Raw genomic sequence first — 13264 nt, 5'->3', positions numbered from 1 at the left:
GGAAGTTGGCACCTAGCTAGTTAAGTTTAGCACTGCTGACAGACCCCTCCCCTCTACAATCCCCCTGCCCCTTCCTGTTATGTTTTTTTTAGGTGCCCATGCAGTTGGGCTGTGTTTTAGTACTGCTAGTGTTTTTTTATTTTATTTTCACTTAATTTTATTTTATTAGATTCCTTTTTTAATAGGAAGCTCTTCTTTTGGTGGCAGACCTGGGAGTGTGTTCTACTATATCGAACACTAGACCCAGGAAGCGTATGCGCTTCCTGGGTCTAGTGTTCGGCACGGTGGCTCAGAGAGTCTTCCTACCACAGGCCAAAGTCAGCGCCCTCCAGCGCAGGATCAGTACTTTGTTGGCCGACCACAGGTTTCCATGCTCAGCTGCATGAAGCTGCTGGGGACCATGGTATCAGTTTACGAGGCAGTGTCGTTCGCTCAGTTCCATTCTCGCCCTCTCCAACTAGAGATACTCCGAAAGTGGTCAGGATCTCGGGAACGCCTGGACAGGCAAATCATTTCCCTGTCGAAACCAACACGCTCATCCCTGGCGTGGTGGTTGACCACGCAGTATATAGTCAAGGGTCAGACCCTTCAGACCGGCCTCTGGACCTTAGTTACCACAGACTCAAGTCTGTCAGACTGGGAAGGGGTCACGGGGTCCCTCAGGTTTCAGGGACTCTGGTCCCCCCAAGAGACTACTCTTTCTATCAATGTCCTAGAGCTCAGGGCAGTTCACAGGACCCTGACAAGGGCGCAAAGGTTTCTAGCAGGGAAAACTCTCCAAATTCAATCACACAATGCCGCGGCCGTGGCATACCTAAATCACCAGGGGGGAACTCGCAGCGCAGGGGCCATGCGAGAGACAGCCAGAATCATGCTATGGGCGGAGCGCCATGTGCCGCAGATTTCAGCCATCTATATCCCAGGCGTGGAAAATTGGGAAGCCGACTTCCTGAGCAGGCAGAAGGTCCACCCAAGCGAATGGTCCTTATGCAAGGAGGTCTTTGCCCTCCTAACACAGCGCTGGAGCATGCCAGAGATCGACCTCATGGCCTCCAGACTGAATCGTCAGGTCCCCCGGTACTGCTCCAAGTCCCGGGATCCTCTAGCACACGCAACGGACGCCATGGCAACTCCATGGCAGTTCCGACTAGTGTACCTGTTTCCCCCCATACCCATGCTCTCGCGGGTACTAAAGAAACTAAAAAGAGAGCGGGTCCCCGCAATCATAGTAGTCCCTCACTGGCCGCGCAGGGCATGGTTCTCAGACATTCTAAAAATGTCAACAGGCCCTCCGTTTCGCCTGCCAATGCGACCAGACCTCCTCGTTCAGGGCCCCCTTCTCTGCCACGATTTGGATCGGCTGGCTTTGACGGCATGGTTATTGAGACCTTAATACTCAAAGCCAAGGGCTTCTCACCGCGGGTCATTGACACTATGATCAAGGCCAGAAAGTCATACACCTCGGCCATATATCACAGAGTCTGGAAAACATACATCCTGTGGTGCGAGTCGCGGGATGCCCACACTTCCAGGTTTAGCCTACCTAGGCTACTGGCCTTCCTGCAGGAAGGTCTAGATAAGGGACTCCGGCTGGGGTCACTTAAGGTCCAGGTCTCGACGCCGTCTGTATATTTCCAGCGGAAAATTGCGGTTCTCAGCGAGGTCCAGACTGTCCTACAGGGGGTGCTTCACACACAGCCCCCTTTTACTCACCCGGTAGAGCCCTGGGACCTCAATCTGGTGCTCAAGGTGCTCAGCCAGCCGCCTTTTGAGCCCCTTCAAACGGCGGAATTACACCATCTCACTTGGAAGACTGTGTTTCTCCTAGCTATCTCTTCAGCCCGGAGAGTGTCTGAGTTGGCAGCGCTCTGCTGCACCTCACCCTTTCTTGTGTTTCATGAAGATAGAGCGGTCCTTCGTACCAAACCCTCCTTTGTCCCAAAGGTTGTCTCCAGGTTCCACCTGAACCAGGAGATCGTTGTCCCGGCGTTCCGCCCTGTTCCGCCCTCCACGGCGGACAACGACTTGCTATCGCTAGACGTAGTTGGGGCCCTCCGGTGCTATGTCGACCGCACAGCCACAGTGCGCAAAACCAAGGATCTCTTTGTCCTGTACAATGCGCAGAAGCGTGGCTGGCCGGCATCCAAACAGGCTATTGCTCGGTGGATTACCTCCACCATCAGCCTTGCCTATGTCCGAGCTTCTCTCCCTGTCCCGAAGTCGCTTAGGGCTCACTCTACCAGGGCGGTTGGTGCGTCATGGGCGGCGCGCCATGGTGCTTCGGCGGAGCAGCTATGCAAGGCGGCCACATGTTCATCTGTTCATACATTCGCTAAGTTTTACAGGTTGCAGGCCTTCGCATCCTCAGATGCGAGCTTTGGCCGCAGGGTATTGCGCGCAGCCATTCCAGAGCCCTTAGGGGCAGCTTTGGTATGTCCCCATTGTATCGCAGTGTCCCCCAATGGCAGGAAAGAGAAAAGAAGAATTTTCTTACTCACCATAAAATCTATTTCTCTTACTCCATTGGGGGTCACTGCGCACCCTCCCTTGCTCTGTAAATAATCTGTTATGTGAATCTTTATGCTTCTATTGTCTGCCCTTCTGGGCGCCCCCTTCTCATACACTTGGTTAGTCAAAACTGAGTTACCCACAGCAGAGGAGGGGCATAGTAGAAGAGGGGAGTAGAGATCAAAGAAGTTAAGTGCCTAAACTCCACACCCGCTACTATACCCCCATTGTATCGCAGTGTCCCCCAATGGAGTAAGAGAAATTGATTTTACGGTGAGTAAAAATCTTCTTTTATAAATGATTTGGTTTTAGCGGTGAGACAGGCTTTGGACCTCCCAGAACCGGAGGATCCTACTCCTAGAGACAGAAGTCTGTTTAAGAAGCCCAAGAGGAAGGCTATCAGTTTCCCCCCTTCTGTAGAACTCAGAGATATTGCAGAGGGAGCCTGGAAACAGCCTGATAAAAGGTTCTCTGTTCCCAGGAGATTCTCTTTCCTGTATCCATTGCAGGAGGAAGACGTGGCTCGCTGGGAGAGTATTCCTAAGGTAGATATTCCAGTAGCCCGTTTGGCCAGACACACTTTACTACCAGTCCCAGGTTCAGCAACTCTGCAAGATGCCACTGATCGCAGAGTGAAATCACAGCTGAAATCTATATTTGTGGCAGCGGGTTCTTCCTTTAGGCCCACATTTGCTTCAGCTTGAGTTGCTAAAGCCATGGAAACATAGGCAGACCAACTGGCAGAGGCCTTACAGGACTCTGATTTACTTCCCCTGGCTTTACATTTGAAAGAGACATCGGGGTACCTTTATGAGGCGGCCCAGAACTCAGCGTCTGTGTCCTCCTCTATTCAGGCTGCATCTATTTCAGCTAGAAGAACGTTATGGCTGAAATCCTGGGAAGGAGATTCGGAATCAAAAAAGTCCGTTGAAACCATTCCTTTTTCAGCAGCAGGTTTGTTCGGCCCGGAATTGGATACTATGATCTCACAGCCAAACAGGGGGCAAAAGCACTTCCTTGCCGGTATTCTCTAGTAGGGGCAGGAACCCACGGGTCAGCTCCTTTTGTCAGCCCTTTCGGGGGACCTCCTTGCCTAGAGGACAGTCATTTAGAGGTAGACAACCAAATGCTCGAGGCTCCTCTGTCAGGGGAAGATCCTCGTTTGCAGCTAGGCGCCAGGCCTCCAAGACCCAGGAGAAGCCTGCGTCCTGATGACCACTCTATTCTGCCGAAGGTGGTGCCAGTGGGGGGACGTCTCTCTTTGTTCCAGGAACAGTGGGCAGCGTCCTCCCAAGACCCTTGGATTCGGGGCATTATATCAAGGGGGTACATGATAGACCTGCTGGGTCCGGTACCACATCGTTTCTTCATAACCCCGCTACCCCGAGATCCAACAAGAAGACAGGCAACACAGGCCTTTGTCGCCTCTCTTCTTTCGCAAACAGTCACCTGCAGGGTCCCAGATGACCAGAAGGGACAGGGGTTTTATTCAAATCTGTTCCTGGTCAAGAAGCCGGACGGGTCCTTTCGACCCATCTTAAACCTAAAGAACCTCAATGTGCACTTACGGGTGGACAGATTTCAGATGGAATCCCTGAGATCGGTAATAAACGGCTTAGAGAAGGATCAGTTTATGGCTTCCATAGACATAAAAGAGGCATACCTCCAGGTTTGAAGCGACCATCAGTCTCTCCTAAGATTCACAGTGGGGTCTTCCCACTATCCGTTTCGGGCTCTTCCCTTCGGCCTCTCCACAGCGCCAAGGGTTTTCACGAAGATCATGTCAGTGATGGCAGCGTGTCTTCACCTAAAGGGAGTTCAGGTCGTGCCTTATTTGGACGATCTGCTCATCAAATCCTCCTCAGAGATTTGCTTACGTCAGCACTTATCCCTCACCTTGGCGGTTCTCGAGGGCCATGGATGGCTGGTAAACTTAAAGAAATCCCAGGTGGTTCCGTGTCAGCGCAGGGTATTCCTAGGGCTCATCATGGACACCAGCCAGCAAAAGGTGTTCCTGCCGGACGAAAAGATCGGTTCAATTCGGAGTATAACATCTCAGGTCTTGTCTTCTCCCAGCCCCTCAATACACTTGTGCATGCGGCTGCTGGGAAAGATGGTGGCCTCCTTCGAGACCAGCCCCTTCGGTCGAGCTCATTCTCGATGCTTCCAGTGGGATCTGTTGACAAAATGGTCAGGATCCCACCTACGCTTGGATCTCCAGAGGATCTCGCTGTCTCCGAGGGCGAGAGAATCACTCCAGTGGTGGCTGATTCAAGATCACATGGCGGTGGGCAGGTCCTTTGCTCCATGGTCATGGATAATAGCCACAACAGACGCCAGCCTGAGAGGTTGGGGGCGGTAATCCTGCACCTCAGGCTCCAGGGGCTCTGGTCCGTTCAGGAATCGGCCTTATCAATCAACACGTTGGAATTGAAGGCAATTCTTTTAGCTCTTCGGGGGGCCCAGACTCTCCTTCAGGGCCACCCAGTCAGAGTTCAGTCCGACAATGCCACGGCTGTGGCATATGTCAACAGACAGGGAGAAACCAGGAGTTCAGCTGCAATGCGAGTTGCAGCTCAGATATTCCTTTGGGCAGAACAGTATGTTCCAGCAATATCGGCTGTGCTCATTCCAGGAATACAAAATTGGGAGGCCGATTACCTCAGTCGCAATGCGATGATGCCAGGGGAGTGGTCCCTCCACCCGGAAGTTTTTCAGTGTCTAGTTCAGAGGTGGGGTCTTGCGGATGTAGATCTCATGGCCTCCAGACACAACAGGAAAGTTCACAGGTTTTGCGCAAGGGCAAGAGATCCCTTAGCAATAGCAGTGGATGTGATGTCCATGTCATTAAAATTCAGGTTGGGTTCTCTGTTTCCCCCGATTCCCATGCTTCCCAGAGTACTCAGACGAGTGAGGCAAGGCCCTCGGCCGGTGATTCTAATAGCTCCCTCATGGCCGCGTCGAGTGTGGTACGCAGACATAATATCCATGGCTGTAGGGCAAGGATATCGTCTTCCGGCACGAGACGACCTTCTTCTCCAAGGTACCTTTAAATTTATCTCAGCTCAGTTTAACGGCATGGCTGTTGAAGCCAGCCTCTGGAGAGCTAGGGGTTTTTCCCCCAGTGTAGTGAACACTATGCTGCGAGCTAGAAAACCGGTTTCGGCTCGCATCTATCATCGCATCTGGCGAGCATATATTAGATGGTGTGAAAATAAGTCCTGTCACACATCTTCCTTTCGTCTCCCCCGCTTGTTGGCTTTTCTTCAGGATGGGCTGGAAGCTGGCCTCTGTGTTCATTAAGAGTTCAGGTTTCAGCACTTTTTTCACCTGAAATTAGCGGACTTGCCAGACATCAGGACTTTTCTTCAGGGAGTCTTACATATTCAGCCTCCTTACGTTCCGCCTAGAGCACCATGGGATCTTAACCTGGTACTGGATATGCTTATAGGGCCTCCCTTTGAGCCATTACCTACGGCAGATTTTAGGTGTCTTACCTGGAAGGTCGTCTTTCTTTTAGCTATTGCATCTGCACATAGGGTTTCAGAATTAGGAGCTCTGTCTTGCCGGGAACCGTATCTGGTTTTCCACGAGGACAGAGCGGTGTTGAGAACCCTCCCTTCCTTCGTTCCAAAAGTAGTTTCGGCTTTCCATCTGAACCAGGAAATTGTAGTTCCGGTCTTTTCATCTACTTCCCATTCTGATCAACAGTCTATGGAAAGTTAGATGTGGTCAGGGCTCTCCGCATTTATGTCAAAAGAACTTCTCAGATTAGACATACAGATTCTCTGTTTGTTCTTTGATTCTAGTAAAAGAGGCTGGCCAGCCTCAAAACAGTCCATTGCAAGATGGATTACGGAAACCATTAGGCAAGCTTACATAAAGGCTAACCGTCCTGTGCCAGAGAGACTTACGGCCCATTCCACCAGATCAGTAGGGGCGTCATGGGCAGCGAGAAATGGGGCTTCTGCAGACCAGCTTTGCAGGACAATCACCTGGTCCTCTGTCCACACCTTTACAAAAATGTATCAGTTTAATGTATTTGCATCTGCGGATGCAAATTTTGCTCGTAGTGCTCTACAAGCGGGGCTTTCAGAGTGGTCCCACCCTTAAGGGGCTGCTTTAGAACGTCCCCATGGTAAGCAGTGTCCCACAGACTGGATGAAAGAGAAAAGAGGATTTATGTACTTACGTTAAATCCGTTTCTCTGATTCCGTCTGGGGGACACTGCAATCCCTCCCTTCTGCTTTTCTTCTATGTGTTCTTGTTTGATTGGCCTTTTCTCCTTGGGCTTTTTAATTAACTGAATAGGAAGGGGCAGGGGGATTGTAGAGGGAGGGGGTCTGTCAGCAGTGCTAAAGTTAACTAGCTAGGTGCCAACTTCTGTGTCCCCCAGACGGAATCAGAGAAACGGATTTAACGTAAGTACATAAATCCTCTTTTCTCATATATATTAAAGAGCACTTTCCACTTATGTGTGGAATCTTAGTCGTTTAGCACGTTTTGACTATCAAGTATGTGGTCTGCCCCCAAGTGGGTTTTTTTTGTTTGTTTTGGTTTTTTGGGGTTTTTTTTGGGGGGGGGGTTTGTTGTTTTTTTTTCGTTTGGCACCATTAACTTTCCATTTGTTATCATTTCAGTGTGTGCCGTATCTGATTGCTATGGGGACAGACCCTGAGCCATCCATGCGGAATAAATCAGATCAACAGCTGGTGGAAATAGACAAGAAATACACTGGATTCATCCATGTGAGTCCGTCTCTCTTCGATATAGTCCTTACATTCCGCACCTCCAGTTATTTAGTAGCAGATTATGAAGTCCTTTTTCCTTTTTGTTTCAGATGAAAGCGGTGGCTGGTATCAAGATGTCCTACCAGGTACAGCAAGCAATCATTTCCGACTCAAAGCGCATAGTGCGTGGGTTCCGGCAGGACGAATCCATCACTGCTCTATGCTGCCATCTTTATTCTATGATCCGAGGGAACCGCCAGCACAGACGAGCTTTCCTGATCTCATTACTCAACCTGTTTGATGATGCCGCGGTATGCATTGATAAACACACATCCTGTATGTCCATTGTTTGCTCTTCCAAGAATCAGTGTCCAAGATCGACTTTTCAGATTTTATTTTTTTTTGTATTTATTTGGTTAACCCAATGAATTTGCGTAGCTTTAAAATTTATAATTACAGCGCCATCTTGTGTCCTTTCTGAAATTGATCTGTGTTATTCATATTAAGCTCGTTGGGATGCACTTTGCACTCATCTGCTTTTAAGGGGAGAGAAGTTTCACCGCCAGCTGTGGTATATATCTCCTTGTATGCACCTAAAGGGCTATCTCTAGCTTTTAGTATATAGGACCGAGCAGCTGGATGTAATAACTCCTACGTATCTCAGAAGGTGCTTCTGCAGTTGTACAAGAAAGTCAATGAACACGGCCAATTCATTGTAAAGGCCTTCAAATTGGGCACTTCACTTCCCTCTAGTGTTCATTTTGAAAATTACATTGCAGTATAGAAAATAAATAAACGTCCTCTCTCTTCGTTGAATTATACTGTAATTATTATGTCTCAACACTGATTTTTCTTTTAATAGCCATATAACTTTTGTATTGAAATGTTTTTTACTTCGGTCAAAACTGACATGTAATAGGAAACATGTTTTTATTTTTGTCTCTTTCAGAAAACGGAAGTAAATATGCTTTTGTATATAGCGGACAATCTAGCCGGTTTTCCATATCAAAGTCAGGAGGAGCCTCTGTTTATTATGCATCATATAGACATTACATTATCTGTTTCCGGTAGTAATCTCCTGCAATCGTTTAGAGAGGTAAGAATTACCCACCTGTCATATGTTTTGGTTTTGCGGATAATGCTGTTTCTACTTTGCAAATTTCAATATGGCTGCTACAACATTGCTTCTGCTGGGGAGGTGGGGTTGGTTCGTGTATAAATCACCTTTAATTAGAAGCCAGGGTGAAACTCTTATTGGAGCCTGTGCCAACGAACTGTAGAACTAATGTCATACAGCACAGTGTATGCAAAGCTGAACAAATTCTTGTTCCTTCTTCAGTCTATGGTGCAGGCTGGGAAGCCTAAGAAAAAACCCAAGCAGAAATCGTCGTCAGAAGAAAGTGGCAGTGAAAGCGAGGAAGAGGTAGTCCGGCCGAGGAGAACAAGGCGGCGAGTAACCTCTGAATCAGATTCTGACAACGAGGATGACGTAGATCACGTCCTGAACTGTCTGCCCAGCGATGCTGCTCCTCTAATAGAGTTTGCAAATGCTTCACAAGGAATTCTTTTGCTTTTGATGCTGAAGCAACATTTAAAAAACCTCTGCGGCTTCTCAGATAGGTAAATGCTACAATGAAGAACATGTTTTATATCTGAATTGATTTTCACCCTTGATCCTTGTCTTCCTGACTTTTTTTTTAATATTTTCACTTTTGCAATTTTTACTAAATTAACATTTCCTTATGATGAGATTTTCTGCCTTGTGGTTTGCGAAGGCTGCGTTTTCTTCCTTTTAAGTTAGACGTACATAAAACACAGCTCTTAAATGTGCAGGATTTAAGCAATAACAAACAAACTATTTTCTTTCTAGTAAAATTCAAAAGTATTCCCCAACGGAATCGGCGAAAGTGTATGACAAGGCTATAAACCGAAAAACGGGAGTTCATTTTCACCCTAAGCAGACCCTGGAGTTTCTCAAGAGGGATGTGACCTGTACAAAGATTAATGATGACATCAAAAGGACTATCGCAAAACAATATTTGGATGTAAGTGTTCTGTAGCTATACGGGTGTCCCTCATTATAATTCCCTTCTCGGACTATATAATCCTCAGTATGCACTCCCAATAAATGGCCTTCTAACTGGCACAAATGCCAATAGATGTCACTCCAGCAGTGTAACACAAAATAACGCCATCCTGCCACATAACGTGTTAGTGCATTCCTCTACGGAGTCGGATCAATGGTTTGCTAGCAAGCATAGCCTTTATAAGCGTGCTGCTCTATTGCGAATACCTGTCCTTATGTGAACTATTGAGATGTAGGTGTCCAAATGACCTTTTAATGTAGGCACTGTAGTGTCTGTTGATTGTATCAGCATAGACGTGCTATAAGATTGCATAGTATACCCATATCTCTTCCAATCTAGTTCCTGCAGGTTCATGCTTTGTCTTCTCTTCTAAACTTTTCTAGTTCAAGTTGTTAATGGAACATTTAGACCCCGATGAGGAGGAAGAGGAAGGCGAGGTATCGGCTAGCACAGACGCTCGAAATAAAGCCATTACCAATTTGCTTGGAGGTAACAGCCCTAAAAATAATGTGGCCGAGACAGAGGAAGAAGAAAGTGATGGGGAGGAAAAGGCTGGGGCCACGTCGGGGGTAAGTAGCTATGTACTAACTTGTCTGAATGCTCCTGTATTGTAGATTAGTGATGCTAAAGAAGAAAGCAGCTTCTTTGCGTGGGCTGAGCCAATATTGATGATGTCTATAACTGGTGACTTGGAGGGTCACTAGTTGCTAGACTTCCATAGCCTCGCTACTTCCTACTGAATGAAGAGGCTGAATATTGGTTCAGCCCACAGCATTGCTGTCACCACAGTGTGCAGATGACAGGTACACAGTAATACTGCTCCATGTGCATGTAGAACACTAAATGTACTGAATATGTCACAATATACTTGTTATGTAATAATGTTTTGGGGGTGGGTTATTTGCATGTGGAAATATTAATATATTTGGGATGCCTCGCTGCTCTGTTTCCTGAGTGTATGAGTCTTGGTCTTTAAAATGAACCCCCTGCTCTTTCCGCTTTGTCCTTCACACCTTGGTCTGTTGCTAGCTTCTTACCTCCTAAGCTCCAAGCTTCCTTTGCTCCTTTGCCAGCAACTGCTTGAAAATTCCTTTTGTGTTTTGTTTTTTTGTTTTCCTACTAATTCCTGTTGTATGCATGGTCAGTGGACAAGACTTGTATTTACTTCCAAATTACCTCTTACCTGGGTCTCTGTGATCAGTTTTAAACCTTTGTTGTTAGACAGATCAGTAAGACGCAAACCATGCGGCGTCGAGCTGCCTCGTCTAACAACAGAGGCAGTTGTGTTTAAACCTTGACGTGCCACAGCACTGATCAGAATCCAGATTGGGGACATAATCCCATTGTTTTTTGGGGGGTTTTAATAGCTGGTCTGTGACAGGCTTTTCCCTTTCTTTAAGCTTACGTAACTATATTGATCTTAAATAAAGAGAACAGCCTGTTCCATGCCACCACGTTAGATTGAAGAGTATTGTGCAATGGTTGTTGGAGTGTACGAGAGCTTTGATTGGTATTAGATCATAAACTACATCAGCTGCCATTGTGCAGACAGGAATAAGCATAACTCCTCAGCTTATCTTAAAGCTCCCATTAGTTTCACATTCTGTGCTGTAGGAATGTACTTCACACACATACGTGCGGTACTTTCCTGCAGCTCTGTCATTTTATTGAATGCATCAGGTGTCATGTAATGTCGAAATGAAAACTATTGATTCTTGTATTCTGGGAATTTTTGTGTCATATTTTGTATTAGCCTTAAACTTAAAAACCTGATGTCTGTTTGTGCTTGTGTTTTATAAAGGATGAGATGTGACTGGTCCCTGTGCTGTGGTCATTTTTTTTATTATTATTTTAATTTTTTATTTTTTTTTTACAAGTCAGGACTTTTTCATAAGTAATTTTGCTGTGGGGGTAAGAAGCTATTTTGTAGCTAGACTTAACCTTTTATACATCTTTTTTTGTAGAAAGGGTTTAGCGGAAAAGGCAAAAAAAAACGTAGAAATTGAGATTTATCCAAAGTAAAAGGTAATTTTAATTTAGATTTCCTCTTCTATTCTGTCCCTATTTTCTTGCTATTATTTTTTTTGTAACACTTTTATAGATTTTTTAATTTTGAATGCGGTAGCAGTAAAGTCGGTGGTACACATTAAAGACCTGACGCTCCCTAGGCACTGATGGTTAAAATGCATCCCACAAACTGATTTGCGTGTGTGCTGGCAAACTTACCACGGTGCCTGGGGTCTTAGAATTCTTTGTTATGTTGGTGACTCTGACTTTCCGGTTAAGCTTGTCTTCCTCTCTCTCTCTTCCTTCACCTCTCCCCACCCGTGTAGTTAAGAAAATCAAAAAGATTATCAGACTCGTCAGACATGGCAGCGCAGATGAATGAAACAGTTGATGCCCAGGATGTCATTGCCATTTGTTGTCCAAAGTACAAGGACCGGCCACAGATAGCAAAAGTAATTCAGAAAACCAGCCACGGGTACCGTATTCAGTGGATGGCGGGTTCCTACAGTGGCACTTGGATGGAGGCCAAACGCCGCGATGGACGAAAGCTTGTGCCTTGGGTCGATACAATTAAAGAGTCGGACATCATTTACAAAAAAATTGCTCTATCGAGCGCAAATAAGCTGACTAATAAAGTTGCTCAGACTTTACGATCGCTGTATGCAGCCAAGGACGGGACTTCCAGCTAATAATACATTTGTATATTTGCAGCCAAATTTACAGGAACCGAGAACAGTCAAACTTGAAATCTCAGCATTCTGGCAAAAAAAAAAATGAAAAAAAAAAAGTTTAAAAGATCTGTTTTATGAAGCGTAAGAATGGAACTTGGCGGCCTGAAGGAAATGTTTGGAAAACATTGTTGTGGGAGCTTCCTTCGCTGTTGTACAGCAGAAACTTCTCTCAGTTCATTTTTACTCCCACTGTATTATAGTTTAACAAAAATTTGTTTATATCTTGAAGAATACTTTCTGTTTAAAAAAAAAAACAAACAAAAAAAATTACAAAAATAAACAAGTGAATGTTGAAAATTAGTCTGTTAATGTTCTTAATAAAGTGTTCTTGGAGTTTAACCTAGCAGCGGATGGCTTTCTTTAGCTTAGCCCGGTTTCCAGGGAAGCAACAACTTTTTTATTTTATTTTTTTTTTATTTTATTTTTATTTTTTTCCAGGCTGTAAAATGGCAGAATGTTCTGGACATATATAATTTATTCTGTTGGGGAGGGATTGGGAAAGCATGCAGTATCTATGACCTATCTGCAGGAGGAGATTATTTTTTTTCCCCTCTTTTTGTTTGTAAATGTAGATTTTGATGTACTAAGTCACCCTGAAATTATACGAGAAGGGGATCCCGAGAATACCTGCTGGAGAAAATACTGCAATAAATTTTTTTACTTCTTTGTTACTTGTGTGTTTCCATTTGAATTTCTTAATGTAAAGCTGTTTTAAATCCAATTATATTATTTTGCAGTCTTTTATGTAAAAGTTACATTTTTTGACACAAGGCATAAAATATTGTTTATACAGTTTGTATAGGCTAAAATAACCGGTATCTTTATTTTAATCCTATTTTTTAAAAGGTTATAGACACGATTTTAACTCCCGATTTTATTGTATCTTGAAATATTTAGTGTTAACTATATGATTTAGCACTGTGCCAAACACATTTTCAAGAATGTTTGATATAAAAAGAAACTAGTGTATTTTCCTTGTATGTTTCAATTTCTTTTTTTTATTTCACAGAATGGTATTAATGAGCAATTTTTTAAGTGAAATAAAGTTTGTTGCGGGTGGTGGTGGAATATAAAAACAATTGGATGCAGAAAGCGACAATTGCACCATTTAAAATTAGGAAATGGTTTAATTAGAGTAACACTTTTCACAATATATAACAAATGACGACACTTATTATTATTATTAGGTGATATTTGTGTG

General features: G+C 45.1%; 1 protein-coding gene across 4 annotated transcripts in view; it reads left to right on the top strand.

Moving 5' to 3' along the window:
* NIPBL (NIPBL cohesin loading factor) overlaps nucleotides 1-12734 on the top strand; it is a 115908-nt gene extending 103174 nt beyond the window's left edge. For 2 of the 4 annotated variants that reach the window (XM_075184241.1, XM_075184240.1), the window contains exons 41-47: nucleotides 7149-7256; nucleotides 7349-7549; nucleotides 8188-8334; nucleotides 8578-8858; nucleotides 9109-9283; nucleotides 9709-9894; nucleotides 11659-12734. In XM_075184241.1, coding sequence (XP_075040342.1) covers nucleotides 7149-7256; nucleotides 7349-7549; nucleotides 8188-8334; nucleotides 8578-8858; nucleotides 9109-9283; nucleotides 9709-9894; nucleotides 11659-12021 — 1461 coding nt within the window. In that variant the 3' untranslated portion in view covers nucleotides 12022-12734. Of the gene's footprint in view, nucleotides 1-7148; nucleotides 7257-7348; nucleotides 7550-8187; nucleotides 8335-8577; nucleotides 8859-9108; nucleotides 9284-9708; nucleotides 9895-11289; nucleotides 11356-11658 lie in introns of those variants that run through there. The other 2 variants (XM_075184242.1, XM_075184243.1) reach the window with 2 other exon arrangements.
* The last annotated feature ends 530 nt before the right edge of the window (nucleotides 12735-13264 follow it).

Source organism: Mixophyes fleayi, chromosome 1 (assembly GCF_038048845.1).
Source record: "Mixophyes fleayi isolate aMixFle1 chromosome 1, aMixFle1.hap1, whole genome shotgun sequence".
Lineage (NCBI taxonomy): Eukaryota > Metazoa > Chordata > Amphibia > Anura > Limnodynastidae > Mixophyes > Mixophyes fleayi.
The sequence above is the reverse complement of the archived record's forward strand: the minus strand, read 5'-3'. Positions and strand labels throughout refer to the sequence as shown.